Source organism: Oratosquilla oratoria, chromosome 7 (genome assembly GCF_046742065.1).
Source record: "Oratosquilla oratoria isolate Oo_2021 chromosome 7, ASM4674206v1, whole genome shotgun sequence".
Lineage (NCBI taxonomy): Eukaryota > Metazoa > Arthropoda > Malacostraca > Stomatopoda > Squillidae > Oratosquilla > Oratosquilla oratoria.
Window position 1 is genome coordinate 22,896,674 of NC_134783.1, and position 15,211 is coordinate 22,911,884.

Sequence of the window (15,211 nt, forward strand, 5' to 3'; positions counted from 1 at the left end):
TATTTGTAAGGGAGACTGGTCTGTAGTTTGTTAGATCTTCCTTGTCTCCCCCTTTATATATTGGCATGATATTGGCATTTTTCAGTCTTCCAGTATCTTTCTTTGAGTGAGCAATCTATTATGTTATATATTCTAATGTAGACCACTTCCAGTTGATGAGTAAATAAGGCACAATCATTCCTTCACCCAGTGTCATTCAAACATTAAACACTCATAATATGAACCGACTCAGGCCAGTTTAGACCCATGAAAAGGCTTGTTTGACTTTACCAGCCATATTAACCCCTTTTCTCAGTTAGGATCTTATTATTGTTATTTACTGTTCACATTTTTGGTCTATTTGACCCAGATACCCCATTCTCATATATGTTATGTATATATGTACCTGTCCTTGTTTTGTTTATATATATATCAATATATTTTTGTTATTCAAACCTCCAGTTTAATATTCCTTTTGGAATCTTCTGATTTTTGTTACCCTACCTCTAGTCTTACAGTAAATTGCCTGGCTAGACTGAATAACTCAGTCTAAGGTTGACTATTAGAGGTGAGCTGACTCGTAGCCTCCTGTATCACATCTTAATAAACACCAATTCCTGTGAAAAGAAAACCTTTTATTAACAGCTCATACAAACGTAAAATGACTATATCCTATCTAATCCCATATCAAGGGGTTCCCGGAATATACAAGTCAATGTGGGTCTCTGGACTTTGTATCAAACCAGAGACTGTACTGTGAGACTCGGTCTTGGCCAGTTACCTGCGTAATTTGTGAATGTCATCTTTGACTACATGAATTCACATCTAAATGTAATAATTGGAAATCAAAGATATAGATTAAGTTGGAACTGTACATGAATTTGAAGCCACATATGATAAAATGGAGAATAAGCAATGGGACCCAATGAGTGTTGCTCTTTTCCTATATGCTACAATTAGGTAAATACCAAACTTGAAAGGTAGAAAAACACTGATCAACAATAACCTACCCCCATTACTCCAGTGATATTACAAAAGCATATACACATCTGATCTCAAAACAGGCACTCCAACATAGACCACCAAATTCTCTACTTTCCCAAATTACCCCAAAAATCAATTTGACAATGAAATCACTCCCAAAGCAAGTAAGAAGTGCACTGATACAGGTGCGGATACAAGAGGGGGGGGGGCCAGGCCCCCCCCCCCTCCAAGACCCTGAGTATGGTACACATTCATAATCAGTCAGTACTTGTATGTGATGGGGTATGTCGTTTTCGTCAATGATTTTACATACAATTACGAGCAAAACCGACTTAGGTTTCTGGACCAATCTCCAAGCCAACAGCATTATTTTTGGGGGTAAGATATTGGCGTGTTTCAAGTATCGGTTATTGGTTTCCCCCCCCCCCCCCCCTAAATAGCATTCCTGGATCTGCGCCTCCACTGATACCCCTATGTTTAGTCCACACTTTGCATTAAAACAATTCAAAATTAGTCTGGTAGCATTCCAGTTGCTTCAGATGCAACCACCACATAGAAGACACAAAGCACCTTATATTATACTGTCCCACACTCATCCCTTCCAGACAGCAACACAAAATCTCTTCACTGTGACTCATGGGCTGTACTGGTGACTGTGGCTGATTTTATAATGGTCACAGTCTCCTACAAGAGAACCAGGGTAATTGATGGATTGATTTTGCAAAGGAATAGATCCACAAGAGATTGATTTTTTCTGTTTTTATTTATTTATTTATTTTTATAGCAATATATCAGTTCAATACAAATTAGACATATTAGCACCATAGTAAAAATACAGCAGCAAAGGTACCATCCATTTTTTTGGATAGGGATAACAAGGTTGTTGAGCTTCAGAATCTGGCAGTACAGTCCCCATCACTTTCCTGCACACAGGGTTTCTATTTTAATTTATTTTGGTTTTGTTGTAAGGTATATTCTGTAATAAGGTTACAAAGTCTTTAGAAAGATTGTTTTTAGTTTCTGTTGAATGTAAAAAAAAAAAAAAAGACAACCTGATTGTACCCTGAAAACATGTAAGTGAAGGGGTCTGTAGGTAGATGGGGATGATATTTAAGTTGAGTTGTAGTGGTTAGCTTTATCCATGCTTATTCTCTAGATTTAACCCAAATGTGTAGTTATTTGGAGCTTAACTGACATATGGTAAATAAAATTGAAGAAATACGGGAATAACCTTGAACTGGGCACAAAGCGAAGACCTTGCATGTATGCACCTCTTTGTAGTAAGAACATTGCATGGGGTTTTAGCTCATGTAGAGTAAAATGATTCCCATATGCTTGATTTGTATGCATAGTGATACGTTTGAGTTGTGTTGCTTATTTGCTCAACTTTTAAGGTTAAGGTGATTTAATTTGTTTCCTAACAATACCATTACTTAACTACAGGTATTGTTAATGGGGAAGAGTGGGTCAGGCAAAACAAGTATGCGGTCCATCATTTTTGCCAACTACATTGCCCGTGACACCAGGAGATTAGGAGCAACAAGTAAGTTCAATTTGTTCCATCACAACTACTACTGCTTTTGCTGCTTTCTTCTTTTTCCTTTCTTTTTCTTTTTTTAGTTCTTGTTGTTCGTGTTGTTCTTCTTCATATCTTCTCATCATTTCATCTTCTCATCTTCCAGTACTGGTTCTTATGAAGGCATTCTTAGGAACCACAGCAGCTACTTACAGTATTCCATGTGCCAGTGGTTTTCTGTCTCCTCTCCTGTGGTCCTTTGTCCTTTGAAGTAAAATGCAATTTGTATTGTTTTTAAGTAAATCATAGGTCTCTCCTGTTATTTTCTTTATATGATTTTCTGGTGATTTTCAATTAGGATCCCCTGGTCCTTTCTTCCTTTGCCTTTGTTATTGATTCATTTCTAGTTCTGTATTCTTTTATATATGTATTTACCTAGTTGTATTTACCTAGTTGTATTTTGCGGGAAGGGGAGCTATGCTCGTGTTGTCCCGCCTTTGTATCTTGCAGTGTCTAGTTTGTTTTTAAACTCATGAATGGTTTTTGCGCATACTATTTCATTGTCCAGTTTGTTCCAAGTGTCCAAAACTCTATGAGGAAAACTGTTTTTCTTCAGTTCTCTTCTATAGCTATGTTTTTTATTTTCTTTCCATGTCCTCTTGTGTTTCTTTTGTCCCAGTTAAGTAAGTTCACACTATCGAGTACCTCTGTGCCTTTCATGATTCTGTAGATGGTCAATAGGTCACCTCTCTCTCTTCTTTGCTCCAGTGTCGGTAACTCCAGTTTAGCCAATCTCTCTTCGTATGATAGGTTTGCAAGTGCAGGTGCCATTTTTTGTAGCTGCTCTTTGGATTCTTTCTATTTTCTTTATATTCTTTTTGGTACTGGGGGACCACAATGTCGCTGCATACTCTAATCTAGGCCTTATCAATGTAACCAATATTTTTTTCATCATGTCTTCGTCCAAGTATGTAAACGCCACTTTTATTGATCTTAGCAAGTTGTAAGTCTCCCCGACAATTTTGTTAATCTGTATATCATAGGACAAGTCGTTCGTGATAATTACTCCCAAATCTTTTTCGGATCCTACTTTCTTTACTTCTTTGGTTCCAATTGTATATTTTCCTGATATTCTGTTTTTGCTTTTTCCAAACTCCATTATGCTACACTTCTTAGTATTAAAGTCCACTTCCCATTTCTGACTCCAGTTCCATACCCTATTTAGGTCTTCTTGCAGTGCTTCACAGTCCTCATCAGTTTCTATTTTCCTTAGCAGTTTGGCGTCATCGGCAAAGAAGCTCATGTAGCAGTTCACGTCCTCATCCATGTCATTCATATAGATAGCAAACATTATTGGTGCCAGTACAGATCCTTGCGGTACTCCACTGATCACCTCTTTCCAGTCTGAATATTTTTCTCTGAGCACTACTCTCATCTTTCTACCAGTCAGAAAGTCCTCTATCCATTTTAGTAGGTTTCCCTGTATTCCTCCTATGTGTTCCAGTTTTTTTAGTAGTTTTCTGTGTGGTACTTTGTCAAAGGCTTTTTGCAAGTCTAGGAATGCGTATATGTATATATGTATATATATGTATATATATATATATATATATATGTATATATAATGTATATGTATATGTATATATATATGTATATATATATATATATGTATATATATATATTTTTATTCTGGCCCATTTCCAAGGTTTTACATTTCTTTGTATTAAAATTCATTTTCCACTTCTGACACCATTCATAAATCTTGTAGTTCTTCTTGTAACAGTATGCAGTTCTCCTCATTCTTCATTTCCCCCATGATCTTTCAATCATCTCCAAACAAGTTTGTATAAAGGTTTATTCCATTCATGATGTAATTTATAAACAATAGGAACATCATAGGTGCCAGAACCGAGTCCAGGTATGCGTAGTCCATCCATCCCACTCAAGTTGATTAACCAAGACTTTCCTTTTCTAAATCTAAATTGGTGTGTGTGTTTGTGTGTGTGTCCGTGTCTGTCCGTCCCTCCCCCCTCCCTCTCCCAATCCATCTCCCTTTCACTCTTTCTCTCTCACTTCCTTTCCTCGTTTATCTAACTTCCTTTCCTTCTTCCAATCATCCCCTTTACCCCTCCCAGTCACATCCTTTCCTGCTCCCTCTTGCTTCTTCCCTTTCCTTATCCCTCTCAACTTCTTTTCCATTTTCATCAGTTTTTCCCTTCCCTTCCCTTTACCTCCCTTTCTCTTGCACTCTTGCTATCCCTCTCCCTATTCCTCCCTATGCCTCTCCCTGTCTCTCTCCCTGACCCCTCCTCCCTTTCCTTGACCCTCCCTCTCCCTCTTCATATTTTTCTTCTCTCAGCCTCTCCCTCCCTCTCCCTCTTCATATTTTTCTTCTCTCAGCCTCTCCCTCTTCAGATTTTTTCTTCTCTCGGCCTCTCCCTCCCTCTTTACCTCCTCCCCTTTTCCATCCCTTTCTCTTTCTCCTCTCTCTCCTTTTCCTATCTTTCTTCTTCCTCTCCATTTCTTTCCTTCTTTCCCTCACTTCCTGTCTCCCACTCTTCCTCCTTCTTCCTTCTCCTTCCTCCCTCTCTTCCCTCCCTCTCCCTCCCCTCCTTCTCCCTCCCCTCCCTCTCCCTCCACCCTCCTCTCCCTCCACCCTCCTCTCCCTCCACCTTCCTCCCCCCTCCCCTTCCTCTCCCTCGCCCTCTATCTCCCTTTTCTTCTCCATCTTTCTCCCTTCCTCTCCATCCCTCTCCTTCTCTCTCTCTCTCTTGCTCTTTCTCTCTCTTGCTCTTTCTCTTGCTCTTGCTCTTGCTCTTGCTCTTGCTCTTTCTCTTGCTCTTTCTCTTGCTCTTTCTCTCTCTCTCTCTCTCTCTCTCTCTCTCTCTCTCTCTCTCTCTCTCTCTCTCTCTCTCTCTCTCTCTCTCTCTCTCTCTCTCATTCTCTCTCTCATTCTCTCTCTCATTCTCTCTCTCATTCTCTCTCTCTCATTCTCTCTCTCTCTCTCTCTCTCTCTCTCTCTCTCTCTCTCTCTCTCTCTCTCTCTCTCTCTCTCTCTCTCTCTCTCTCTCTCTCTTTCTCTTCTGTCCCTCCCCTTCTTTAACCTCCTTCTTCTCCCTTCTTCCTCTCCTTTCCCTCCTTCTCTCTCCCTCTTCTCTGCCCCTCCCTTTCTTTCTCCTCCCTCTCTCCCTCTTCCTCTCTGCCCCTCCCCCCCTTTCTCTCTCCCTCCCCTCCCCCTCCCCTCTTTCTCTCTCCCTCCCCTCCTCCTATCTCTCCCTATTTCAGTCCTCCTCTCTCTCCCTTTCTCCTTTTCTTTCCCTTTTCCCACCCTTCCCCATCCTCCCTCTCCCTCTCCCTTTCTCCTTTTCTTTTCCTTTTCCCACCCTTCCCCATCCTCCCTCTCCCTCTCCCTCTCCCTCTCCCTCTCCCTCTCCCTTTCCTCCTCCCTCTCCCTTTCCCTTTCCCTTTCCCTTTCCCTTTCCTCTCCCTTTCCTCTCCCTTTCCTCTCTCTCTCTCTCTCTCTCTCTCTCTCTCTCTCTCTCTCTCTCTCTCTCTCTCTCTCTCTCTCTCTCTCTCTTCTCTCTCTTCTCTCTCTCTCTCTCTCTCTTCTCTCTCTCTCTCTCTCTCTCTCTCTCTCTCTCTCTCTCTCTCTCTCTCTCTCTCTCTCTCTCTCTCTCTCTCTCTCTCTCTCTCTCTCTCTCTCCTCTCCTCTCTCTCTCTCTCTCTCCTCTCCTCTCTCTCTCTCTCTCTCTCTCTCTCTCTCTCTCTCTCTCTCTCTCTCTCTCTCTCTCTCTCTCTCTCTCTCTCTCTCTCTCTCTCTCTCATTCTTACCCCTCTCCCTTTGCCTCTCTGCTTTTCCCCCTTTTCTCTCTCCATCTCAATCTTTCTTCCCCTTCCTTCCCCTTCCCTCTTCGTTTTACTCTCTGTCACCCTCTCATTCTCTCCCCCTCCCTCTCTCCCTCTTCCTCTCCCTCATCCTCCCCCTCCATTGCCTTTTCTCTCTCTCTTCGTCCCTCTAGCTCTTCACCTCTCCCTCCTCTCCCTCCTCCTCTCCCTCCTCTCTCGCCTTCTCTTCCTCCCCCTCTTCCTCCTCCTCTCCCTCCCTCTCTCCCCCTTCTCTCCCTCCTTCTCTCCCTCCCCCCCTCTCTCTCTCTCTCTCCCTCCCTCCCTCTCTCTCCATCTCTCTCCCTCTCTCTTTTTCCTCTTCCTTTTTTCTCTCTCCCCTCTTTATCTTTCCCTTTCTCCCCCTTTCATATCCCTCTTTTTTCTTCTCACTCTCCATCTTCATCTCTCTTTATCACCGTCACCCTCTTCCTATCCCTCACCATCTCCCTTTCTCTTCATCTCTTGTTCAGTACCTCTCTCCATGCCTCTCTCCATCCCTTCTTCCCTTGCTCCTTCAGTTCTTTCCTCCATCTATCTCTCCCTGTCTCTCTTTCTCCATCTCTTGCTGCCCATATTTGGTATTGACTGCAGAATTTTTTTTTGTGGTTGTGGTATTTTAGTGATGCTCCAGTGGGCCAGAACCATACAACATTCTTGTATTATTAGGGGATGATTCCCAATCGGAGTACAATGCTGATCACATTTTCCAGTCACTTTCCCTCTTTTGTACTATTTTAAATCTTTCTTTTAACACCTCTGTACCTAAGAATAAAAGTACAATAGTCTGTGTGTTCAAAGGAATCCATTCATGGTGTGACATATGTTGTGATGTACTATTAGCCATTCTGCCAAATCTATGTGCTGTTTGAAATTTATTATTATTATTTCTATTATTGTTACTTTCTTATATTCTTTATATAGTAAAGGAAGCTGTGTATTGAATAAGTATAATTTTTTTAAGATTCTAACAATGATTACCCACTACATTCCACTTATCTCACCTTTGACACCTTGGTGTGGTAACATGGGGGAAAAAGTGTTTTCAACGTATCATAGAATTTATTGAAATCATTGTTATAATCCTAAAAATTTATGATCATTGTACTATAAACTTCCTTTAGTATATACAGAATAAATAAAAAATCACCGACTCTAGTGACCACTGATGTAATATTAATACTCTCTCCCTTCTTCCCTGTTCCTTCTCTGCTCCCTCCCTGCTCCCTCCCCCCTCCCTTCCCTCTTCCCTTCCCTCTTCTGTCACCTTCCCTCCCCTTCTCTCCCCCTCCCTCCCCTTCTCCCCTTCTCTCCCCCTCCCTCCTCTCTGCTCCCCTTCCCTCCCCTCTCTCCCCTCCTTTCCCTCCCCCTCCTGGAACTTTCCATTATTTTTTCTTTCTTTCCTATTTTTTTTTCTTTTGTTTGCAGCAATGGAATTTAATACAACTGTGGTAGATTACTTCCCATAGGTAGATTGTGAAGATTATTTTAATTTACCCTTACATTTTGCTGGTATGGATTTTTATTATAATTGCAAGACAGTTTCATTATGCTTTAGAGCTGGTCACTGCCAAGTAAAAAAAAATAAGTGCAGAATATTCGATTACTTATTAATTTCTGAACATTTCCATTGTCTTGATTTCATAAATTTCCTAATGTTGAATCAGCTTTCATAAATTTTCATCAATTCATGCTTCTAACTGTTGGAATGCCTTTGCAGTTGACGTTGAACATTCACATGTGCGCTTCTTAGGAAACCTAGTTCTCAACCTTTGGGACTGTGGAGGGTAAGTACTGCTCAAGAAATGAACCTCTTCATAGTTATGGCATAGGATCTAGATTTAGTGATGATTAATGCCAAAAAATAATGTTCTAGTTCTGGGTTGAACCCAAAAAGAAATATGTCTAGAGGTCTTCATTAGGACCTTTCTATAGTTGAATGAAATTGCTGAGCATGAGAAGGAAATCAACAAAGCATGTTAACATGCTGTTAGGGATTTTGTTAAGGTAATTCTGAAAGGAGCGTTGATCATATTAGCTTTATTTCTCAGAAAATTAAAACCATGTCTATTTTGGATCAGTTTCATCAGAAATGAATTACATATTCAAAATTTTCAGTCAAGAAGCCTTCATGGAGAATTATTTTGCTTCTCAGCGTGACAACATATTCAGGAATGTGGAAGTCTTGATCTATGTCTTTGATGTGGAGAGCAGAGAGTTAGGTAAGTATTATTTGGTTGATATACAGCTACCAAAACCCATTTGTCTCCACTACCAAATTATCATAAAGAATATCTAAAGAGCTTAATGCTGTCTCTATCTATATACTAATAACCCTCTTCCCTCCTATAAGTGAGCTAGCCAGCCAAAGCTTGCACCAACCCACACTCTCATCTGTCATCCAATTCCCTTTTATTTTAGCTCCTTGTTGATGAAGGGTCATCTATATCCCCAGGAACTGTTTGGGTCAGAAGTAATGCATCAAGACACCATATCCACAGCAAGGCGAGCAGCTTCATTTACAGGGTGATCCTTCCTTCTCACTCACTCATGTGAAAACGAGAAGACAAGGAGAAATTCCTTCAGGCTGCATCAATTTATATTGGATTCACAACTATTCTCCACTCACACCAATCTCTTGCCTTCTCCCTTCTCTGGTCAATATACATTTCCCTTCTACTCAAAATCCCATTCACCTCACCTATCCATCTCATGCTTGATCTATCCCTCAGGTTCACTTTATCCACATTTGCCCTCCACACTCCTTCCAATAGTTTCTCCTCATTTAATCCATCCACATACCTAAATCTTCTTAGCATTTTTTTCATCTATTCCATTTGCCAGTTTCCCTTCCACCCCTTTCTCCTCACCTCACCACCTCCCACTTTCATCTATCCTTGTAATACCCATCATACTTCTCATACATATACCAAAGGTTTTTCCCCCTTACAAGGGAGGTAGCCAAAAAAAAAGCAAAGCAAAAAAAAAAAGCAAAAGCTTTCCACTTCCACCCATTCTGACCCCATATACTTCACTCCCATCCACCCCCTTCCCTCCCTCTTATTTTGGCTCCTCCTGGATGACTGGTCATCCTTGCATCTCACCCACTGCACTGGGTCAGAAGCAGTGTCATAGACACAGCACATCCACAGCAAGGCCGCTTCATTAAATTGGCACCCCCTTTCTGTCCCCTCATGCAGAAATGGAGAAGACAGGAAGAAATTCCTTTGGGCTGTGTCAATATATTTTTCACACATACTCCCTTCCCCCACCCACTCCCTTTCATGCATCACATCATCCATGCACAGCTATTCTCCATTCACCCCTATCTTCTGTCCTCTTCTGTCCTTCCCCAACAGACATTCCCCTCTTTCCCAATGCCTCTTTTACCCCATCCATCCATCCATCTCATCCTGGGTTGCTCCTTCATGTTCACTCCTTCCACCTCTGCCTTCCACACCTCTTTTACTGATCTTTCTTCACTCATTCTTTCCATGTGTCCAAACCATCCTAATACTCTTTCATCAACCCTGTCTCCCAACTCCCTTTCCACCCCTGTTCTCCTCCTCATCTCCTCATTTCTCACTCTATCCAGCCTAGTAACCCCTACCATAAGCATTTCATCTCGAACACATTCAGACTCCTCCTCACTTATGTTCTATGTTTCTTCTCTCTCCCTTAATACTCACTTCCAGTCTGCTACCACTATCTCCCCTTATACATCTCATCACCTTACTTTCACCCACATTTATCTTCAACACCCAAATACCTATATCACACACAAATACTCTCTTCTCTTCCTCCAAAACCACCAAATACCAACCTCCGGAAACATATTCATAATCACACCATTCACTGATCCATTAACCACTTCCATACAGGTAAAGGAGGCAAAGAGGAGAGCAGATGTGAAATGGGGTAAGAGTATGACAGAAAATTTTGAAAGTAATAAAAAGATGTTTTGGAAAGAAATTAAGAGAGGAAGAGGAGGCGAATCAAGTAGAGAAGAAAAGGTAAAAGGTGCAGATGGAGAGATGATAATGGAAGAGAAGGCACTAAGGGGAAGATGGGCAGAATATTTCAGGGAGTTGCTAAATGTGAAGGAGGATAAGGAGGGAAAGATAGCTGCAGTGGGAAATGCAAAGAAAATGAGCGTGATGAGTGAGGAGAATGGAGGAGAAATAAGGAAGGATGAGGTGAAGGCAGTTGTTAAGATGATGAAAGCAGGTAAGGCACCTGGTCTGGATGGATGCCATGAAGAATGTCTGAAAAAGGGAGGTACAGTGATGGTGGACTGGCTGGTGAGGTTATTTAATGTTTGCTGGAGAGAGGGTAGAGTGCTGGAGGACTGGAGGAGTGCCTGTATAGTTCTTCTTTACAAGGGAAAAGGGGACAAGTGTGAATGTAGTAGTTTCAGAGGGATTAGTTTGTTAAGTGTAGTTGGGAAGGCTTATGGGAGGATCTTGATTGAGAGGATTAGGAGAGGAACAGGAGTAATTGGTGAGGAACAGTGTGGATTTAGGACAGGTAGAGGTTGTGTAGATCAGATCTTTGTGGTAAGACAGATATGTGAGAAAGCTATAGGAAAGGGGAAGGATTTTTTTTTGGCTTTTATGGATCTGGAAAAAAGCTTATGATAGGGTAGACAGAAAGGCACTGTGGGAGGTTATGCAGATATACGGGATAGGAGGAAAGCTTCTGGGAGCTGTCAAGAGTTTTTATGAGAGTAGTAGAGCTTGTGTCAGGATTGGAAATGGAGAGAGTGAGTGGTTCGAGGTAAAGGTGGGACTTCGTCAAGGATGTGTTATGTCGCCCTGGCTGTTCAACTTATACATGGATGGGGTGGTGCGAGAGGTAAATGCAAGGGTAGTGGGCAAGGGATTGGAGATGGTTAAAGAAAATGGAGAAAAGTGGGAGGTGAGCCAGCGGATGACACTGCGCTTGTGGCAGGATCGGAGGAGGGATTGAGGAAGTTGGGCAGAGTTTGGGAGAGTATGTGATAGAAGAAAGCTAAAGATAAATGTGGGTAAAAGTAAGGTGATGAGATGTACAAGGGGTGAAAGTGGCAGTAGACTGGAAGTGAGCATTAAGGGAGAGCGACTGGAGGAAGTGGATAGTTTTAGATACTTGGGTGCAAATGTGGCAGGAAAAGGTGGAGTGAAGGTGGAGGTAGAATGTAGATTGAGAGAAGCGAGTAAATGCCTTGGTGGATTAAAGAGTGTAATGAGGAATAGACATTTGGGAATGGATGCTAAGAGGAGACTGTATGAAGGAGTGATTGTGCCAACAGCACTGTATGGGGCAGAAACATGGAACATGAGAGAAGAAGAGAGAAGGAGTTTGAATGTGTTTGAGATGAGGTGTCTGAGAAGTATGATGGGGGTTACTAGGCTAGATAGAGTGAGAAATGAGGAGGTGAGGAGGAGAACGGGGGTGGAAAAGGAGCTGGGAGATAGGGTTGATGAAAGAGTATTAGGATGGTTTGGACACATGGAAAGAATGAGTGAAGAAAGACTAGTAAAGGAGGTATGGAAGGCAGATGCAGAGGGATTGAACATGAGGGAACGTCCTAGGATGAGGTGGATGGATGGGGTGAAGGGGGCTTTGGGGAAGAGGGTAATGTCTGTTGAGGAAGGACGGGAGAGGACAGAAGACAGGGGTGAATGGAGAATGATTGTATATGGATGATGTTGTGATGCATGAGGTGGAATGGGCGGGGGGATGGGGGGTGAGGTAGTATGTGTGAGCAAAATTTGACGCAGCCTGAAGGGATTTCTCCCCGTCCACTCCTTTTATGCAATGGGGGGACGGAGAGGGGGGGTCACCGATTTAATGAAGCGGCCTTGCTGTGGATGTGCTGTGTCTTGCGACACTGCTTCTGACCCAGGGCAGTGGACAAGGTGCAGGGATTACCCATCATCCAGGAGGTGCTCAGATAAGAGGGAGGGTGGAGGGGTGTGGAGTGTATTCAGGGATGGAGTGGGTGGAAATGATTTTATGCCTTTCCCTTTTTGTCTACCTCCCTTGTAAGGGGGAAAAAGCCTTGGTATATATATGTATGTATACAGTGACTCCTACGTAGGCGTCATGAGGAGGAAGTGGGTACGTGATGATGCCGACGTTGGCGTCTTGATTATATTTATTGTAGTCATACCTACGTAACCTCCATTCTCTCTAAACTGGCTTCATCATATTTTCTATGGTTATCAAAATTCACGGGTGAAAGAGAATGAATGATTGAGCAGTGACTTTATTTTTTATAATGCAATTATTACGACGCAACATCGCACGTCAGGCAGCTAATGCTGCCAGACGTGCGATGTGCCCCGGAGTGAAGAGGTTAACACACTAAAAGACAACACATTGCTGTATGCCAGACCCCCTGATATCCATCCCTCTGAATCCTCTCTCCCACGAAAGGACAGAGTCCACCTGGCCAGACTGCAATGCGGCCACCACCCAGCCCTTCTAAGCTACCAAAAGAGACTGGATGACCACATTGTGGACAAATGCCCAGGATGTAACACTTCACCACATAATATTCAACTCATCATGGAAGACTACATTATACGCAATCATGCACACAAACAACACAACACACCCCATAAAGGACTTGTGGGAAAACCCTGTTTCAGCTGTGGCATTCCTTGGGGTGACAGGACTGCTTGGATAGACAATCTAGGGAACAACGACAACTTTCTTCTTTCACACACCTTCCCAAACTCTGTCACTAACTTCCTCAATCCTTTCTCTGATCCTACTACAAGTGCAGTGTTGTCAGCAAACAACAACTGACTCATCTCCTACTTTTCTACATTTTCTTTAACCATCTCCAATCCCTGACCCACTACCTATGGATTCACCTCTTACACCACCTCATCCATGTATACATTGAACAGCTAGGGCGACATAACACATCCCTGACGGAGTCCCACCTTTACTTCAAACCACTCACTCTCTCCATTTCTAATCCTAACACAGCTCTACTACATACATACATATACCAAGGCTTTTTTCCCCCTTACAAGGGAGGTAGCCAAAAAGGAAAAGGCATAAAATCATTCCCACCCATTCCATCCCTGAATACACCCCACTACTCTCTACTACGCTCATAAAAACTCTTTGTGTATATATATATATGTATATATATATATATATATATATATTTATATATATATATATATATGTGTGTGTGTGTGTGTTTGAGTGATTAATATATATATATATATATATATATATATATATATATATATATATATATATATATATATATTTATATATGTTTATATATATATATATATATATATATATATATTTATATATTTATACATACACACACACACACACACATATCAAAATGTCTTTTCCCCTCTTACAAGGTGGGGCTGGTGGCTTAGTCAAAGCATAAACCATACATCTGTGCCGCACCCATCAAGAACACATTCATTGCCCCTCTCATCTTAGCACCTTGTGGATGAAGGGTCTCCCCCCCCCCTCTTCCAACATACTACATGATTCAAAGGCCTTGCATTGAGAAAGTGCTTCCACAGCAGGGCTTATAGCCAGAGATTACAGAACATAATTGCAACAACTATTTTATTTATTACATATATTATGATGTAAAACAGAGTTTAGTTACGTCTGCTTTTTGTTTATTTAGTTACATCTTCTTTTCCAGACAAGGATATGCATTATTATCAAAGTTGTTTGGAGGCAATCTTGCAAAACTCTCCTGAGGCAAGGGTTTTCTGCCTCATACACAAAATGGACCTGATACAAGATGATCAACGAGATGTGGTGAGCATTGATAATTTCATTATTGTAAATCAGGTTGGAAAAATGATGTGGAGCAGTTTTCTCATAATGAATAGAAAGGAATGAAAGAAATGTGAGATGAGAAAGGGGCCACACTCCTTAGGAGGGGTAGGGGTAATTGTGTCTGCTTGTGGATACCTCAGACTTGTTTTGTGCACAAGGTCCCCCATGTTATAGACATTTACTTCTTGTCTGAGAAAATCCAGCAGTGTAGCCTCTTGCAGGTAGGACAGCAGCAAACAAAACTGACACCACAAATGACAGTACCTTTATTTACAGGTTGCATAGCAATATGAGAAGAGAACACAAGACATTTGTACACAATAGCATACTCTTTTCCAACAAAACATAGATACCAGCCAAACACTCACAGACACCACAACTGAAATAATCATAATCCAAACAAGTATAGAGAACAACTTGCACTATCGTGAACATGTACATCCCTCCAACTATATCAACTCCTTTAGGCTTTATCCCTCAACAGCAGTTACTGAACTCATTAACAAACCACATACTGGCAGATGATCAGAATGCACATTATCCAATCTGGCTTAACACACAAATAAACCAGACAGAATACAAAATACTTGAACAACTCCCCAACCTAAACAACTCCACTAAACATCCTCTTCAACACAACAATCACCATCGCCAGACTTACAAGGTCTTTCATCTTGATCAGAATGCACATTATCCAATCTGGCTTAACACACAAATAAACTAGACAAAATACAAAGTACTTGAACAACTCCCCAACCTAAACAACTCCTCTAAACATCCTCTACAACACAACAATCACCATGGCCAGACTTACAAGGTCTTTCATCTTATCACTTCCCAATAAAGGTTATCATAAGAAAAAGGAAATGCAATCCATTTAAAGGAAAACATTTACAAACTACTAAAAAGTAAACTGTTTAAATGAGAAGGAAAAGGAGAAAGGAGTACAAGAAGAATCTGAGAGAAGTGTGGAAGGAGGTGAAGGATAGAGTAGAGGTGGGAGTGGAGGAGGAATGTGGATGTTTGAAGGAGGGA

The 15,211-nt window shown here is 41.6% G+C and overlaps 1 protein-coding gene across 3 annotated transcripts in view; it reads left to right on the forward strand.

The window, feature by feature from the left end:
- RagA-B (Ras-related GTP binding A/B) overlaps positions 1–15,211 on the forward strand; it is a 59,707-nt gene that overhangs the window by 13,921 nt on the left and 30,575 nt on the right. For all 3 annotated transcript variants that reach the window (XM_076187822.1, XM_076187821.1, XM_076187823.1), the window contains exons 2-5: positions 2,407–2,506; positions 8,079–8,145; positions 8,477–8,580; positions 14,037–14,155. In XM_076187822.1, the coding sequence (XP_076043937.1) occupies positions 2,407–2,506; positions 8,079–8,145; positions 8,477–8,580; positions 14,037–14,155 (390 nt within the window). The remainder of the gene's footprint in view (positions 1–2,406; positions 2,507–8,078; positions 8,146–8,476; positions 8,581–14,036; positions 14,156–15,211) is intronic.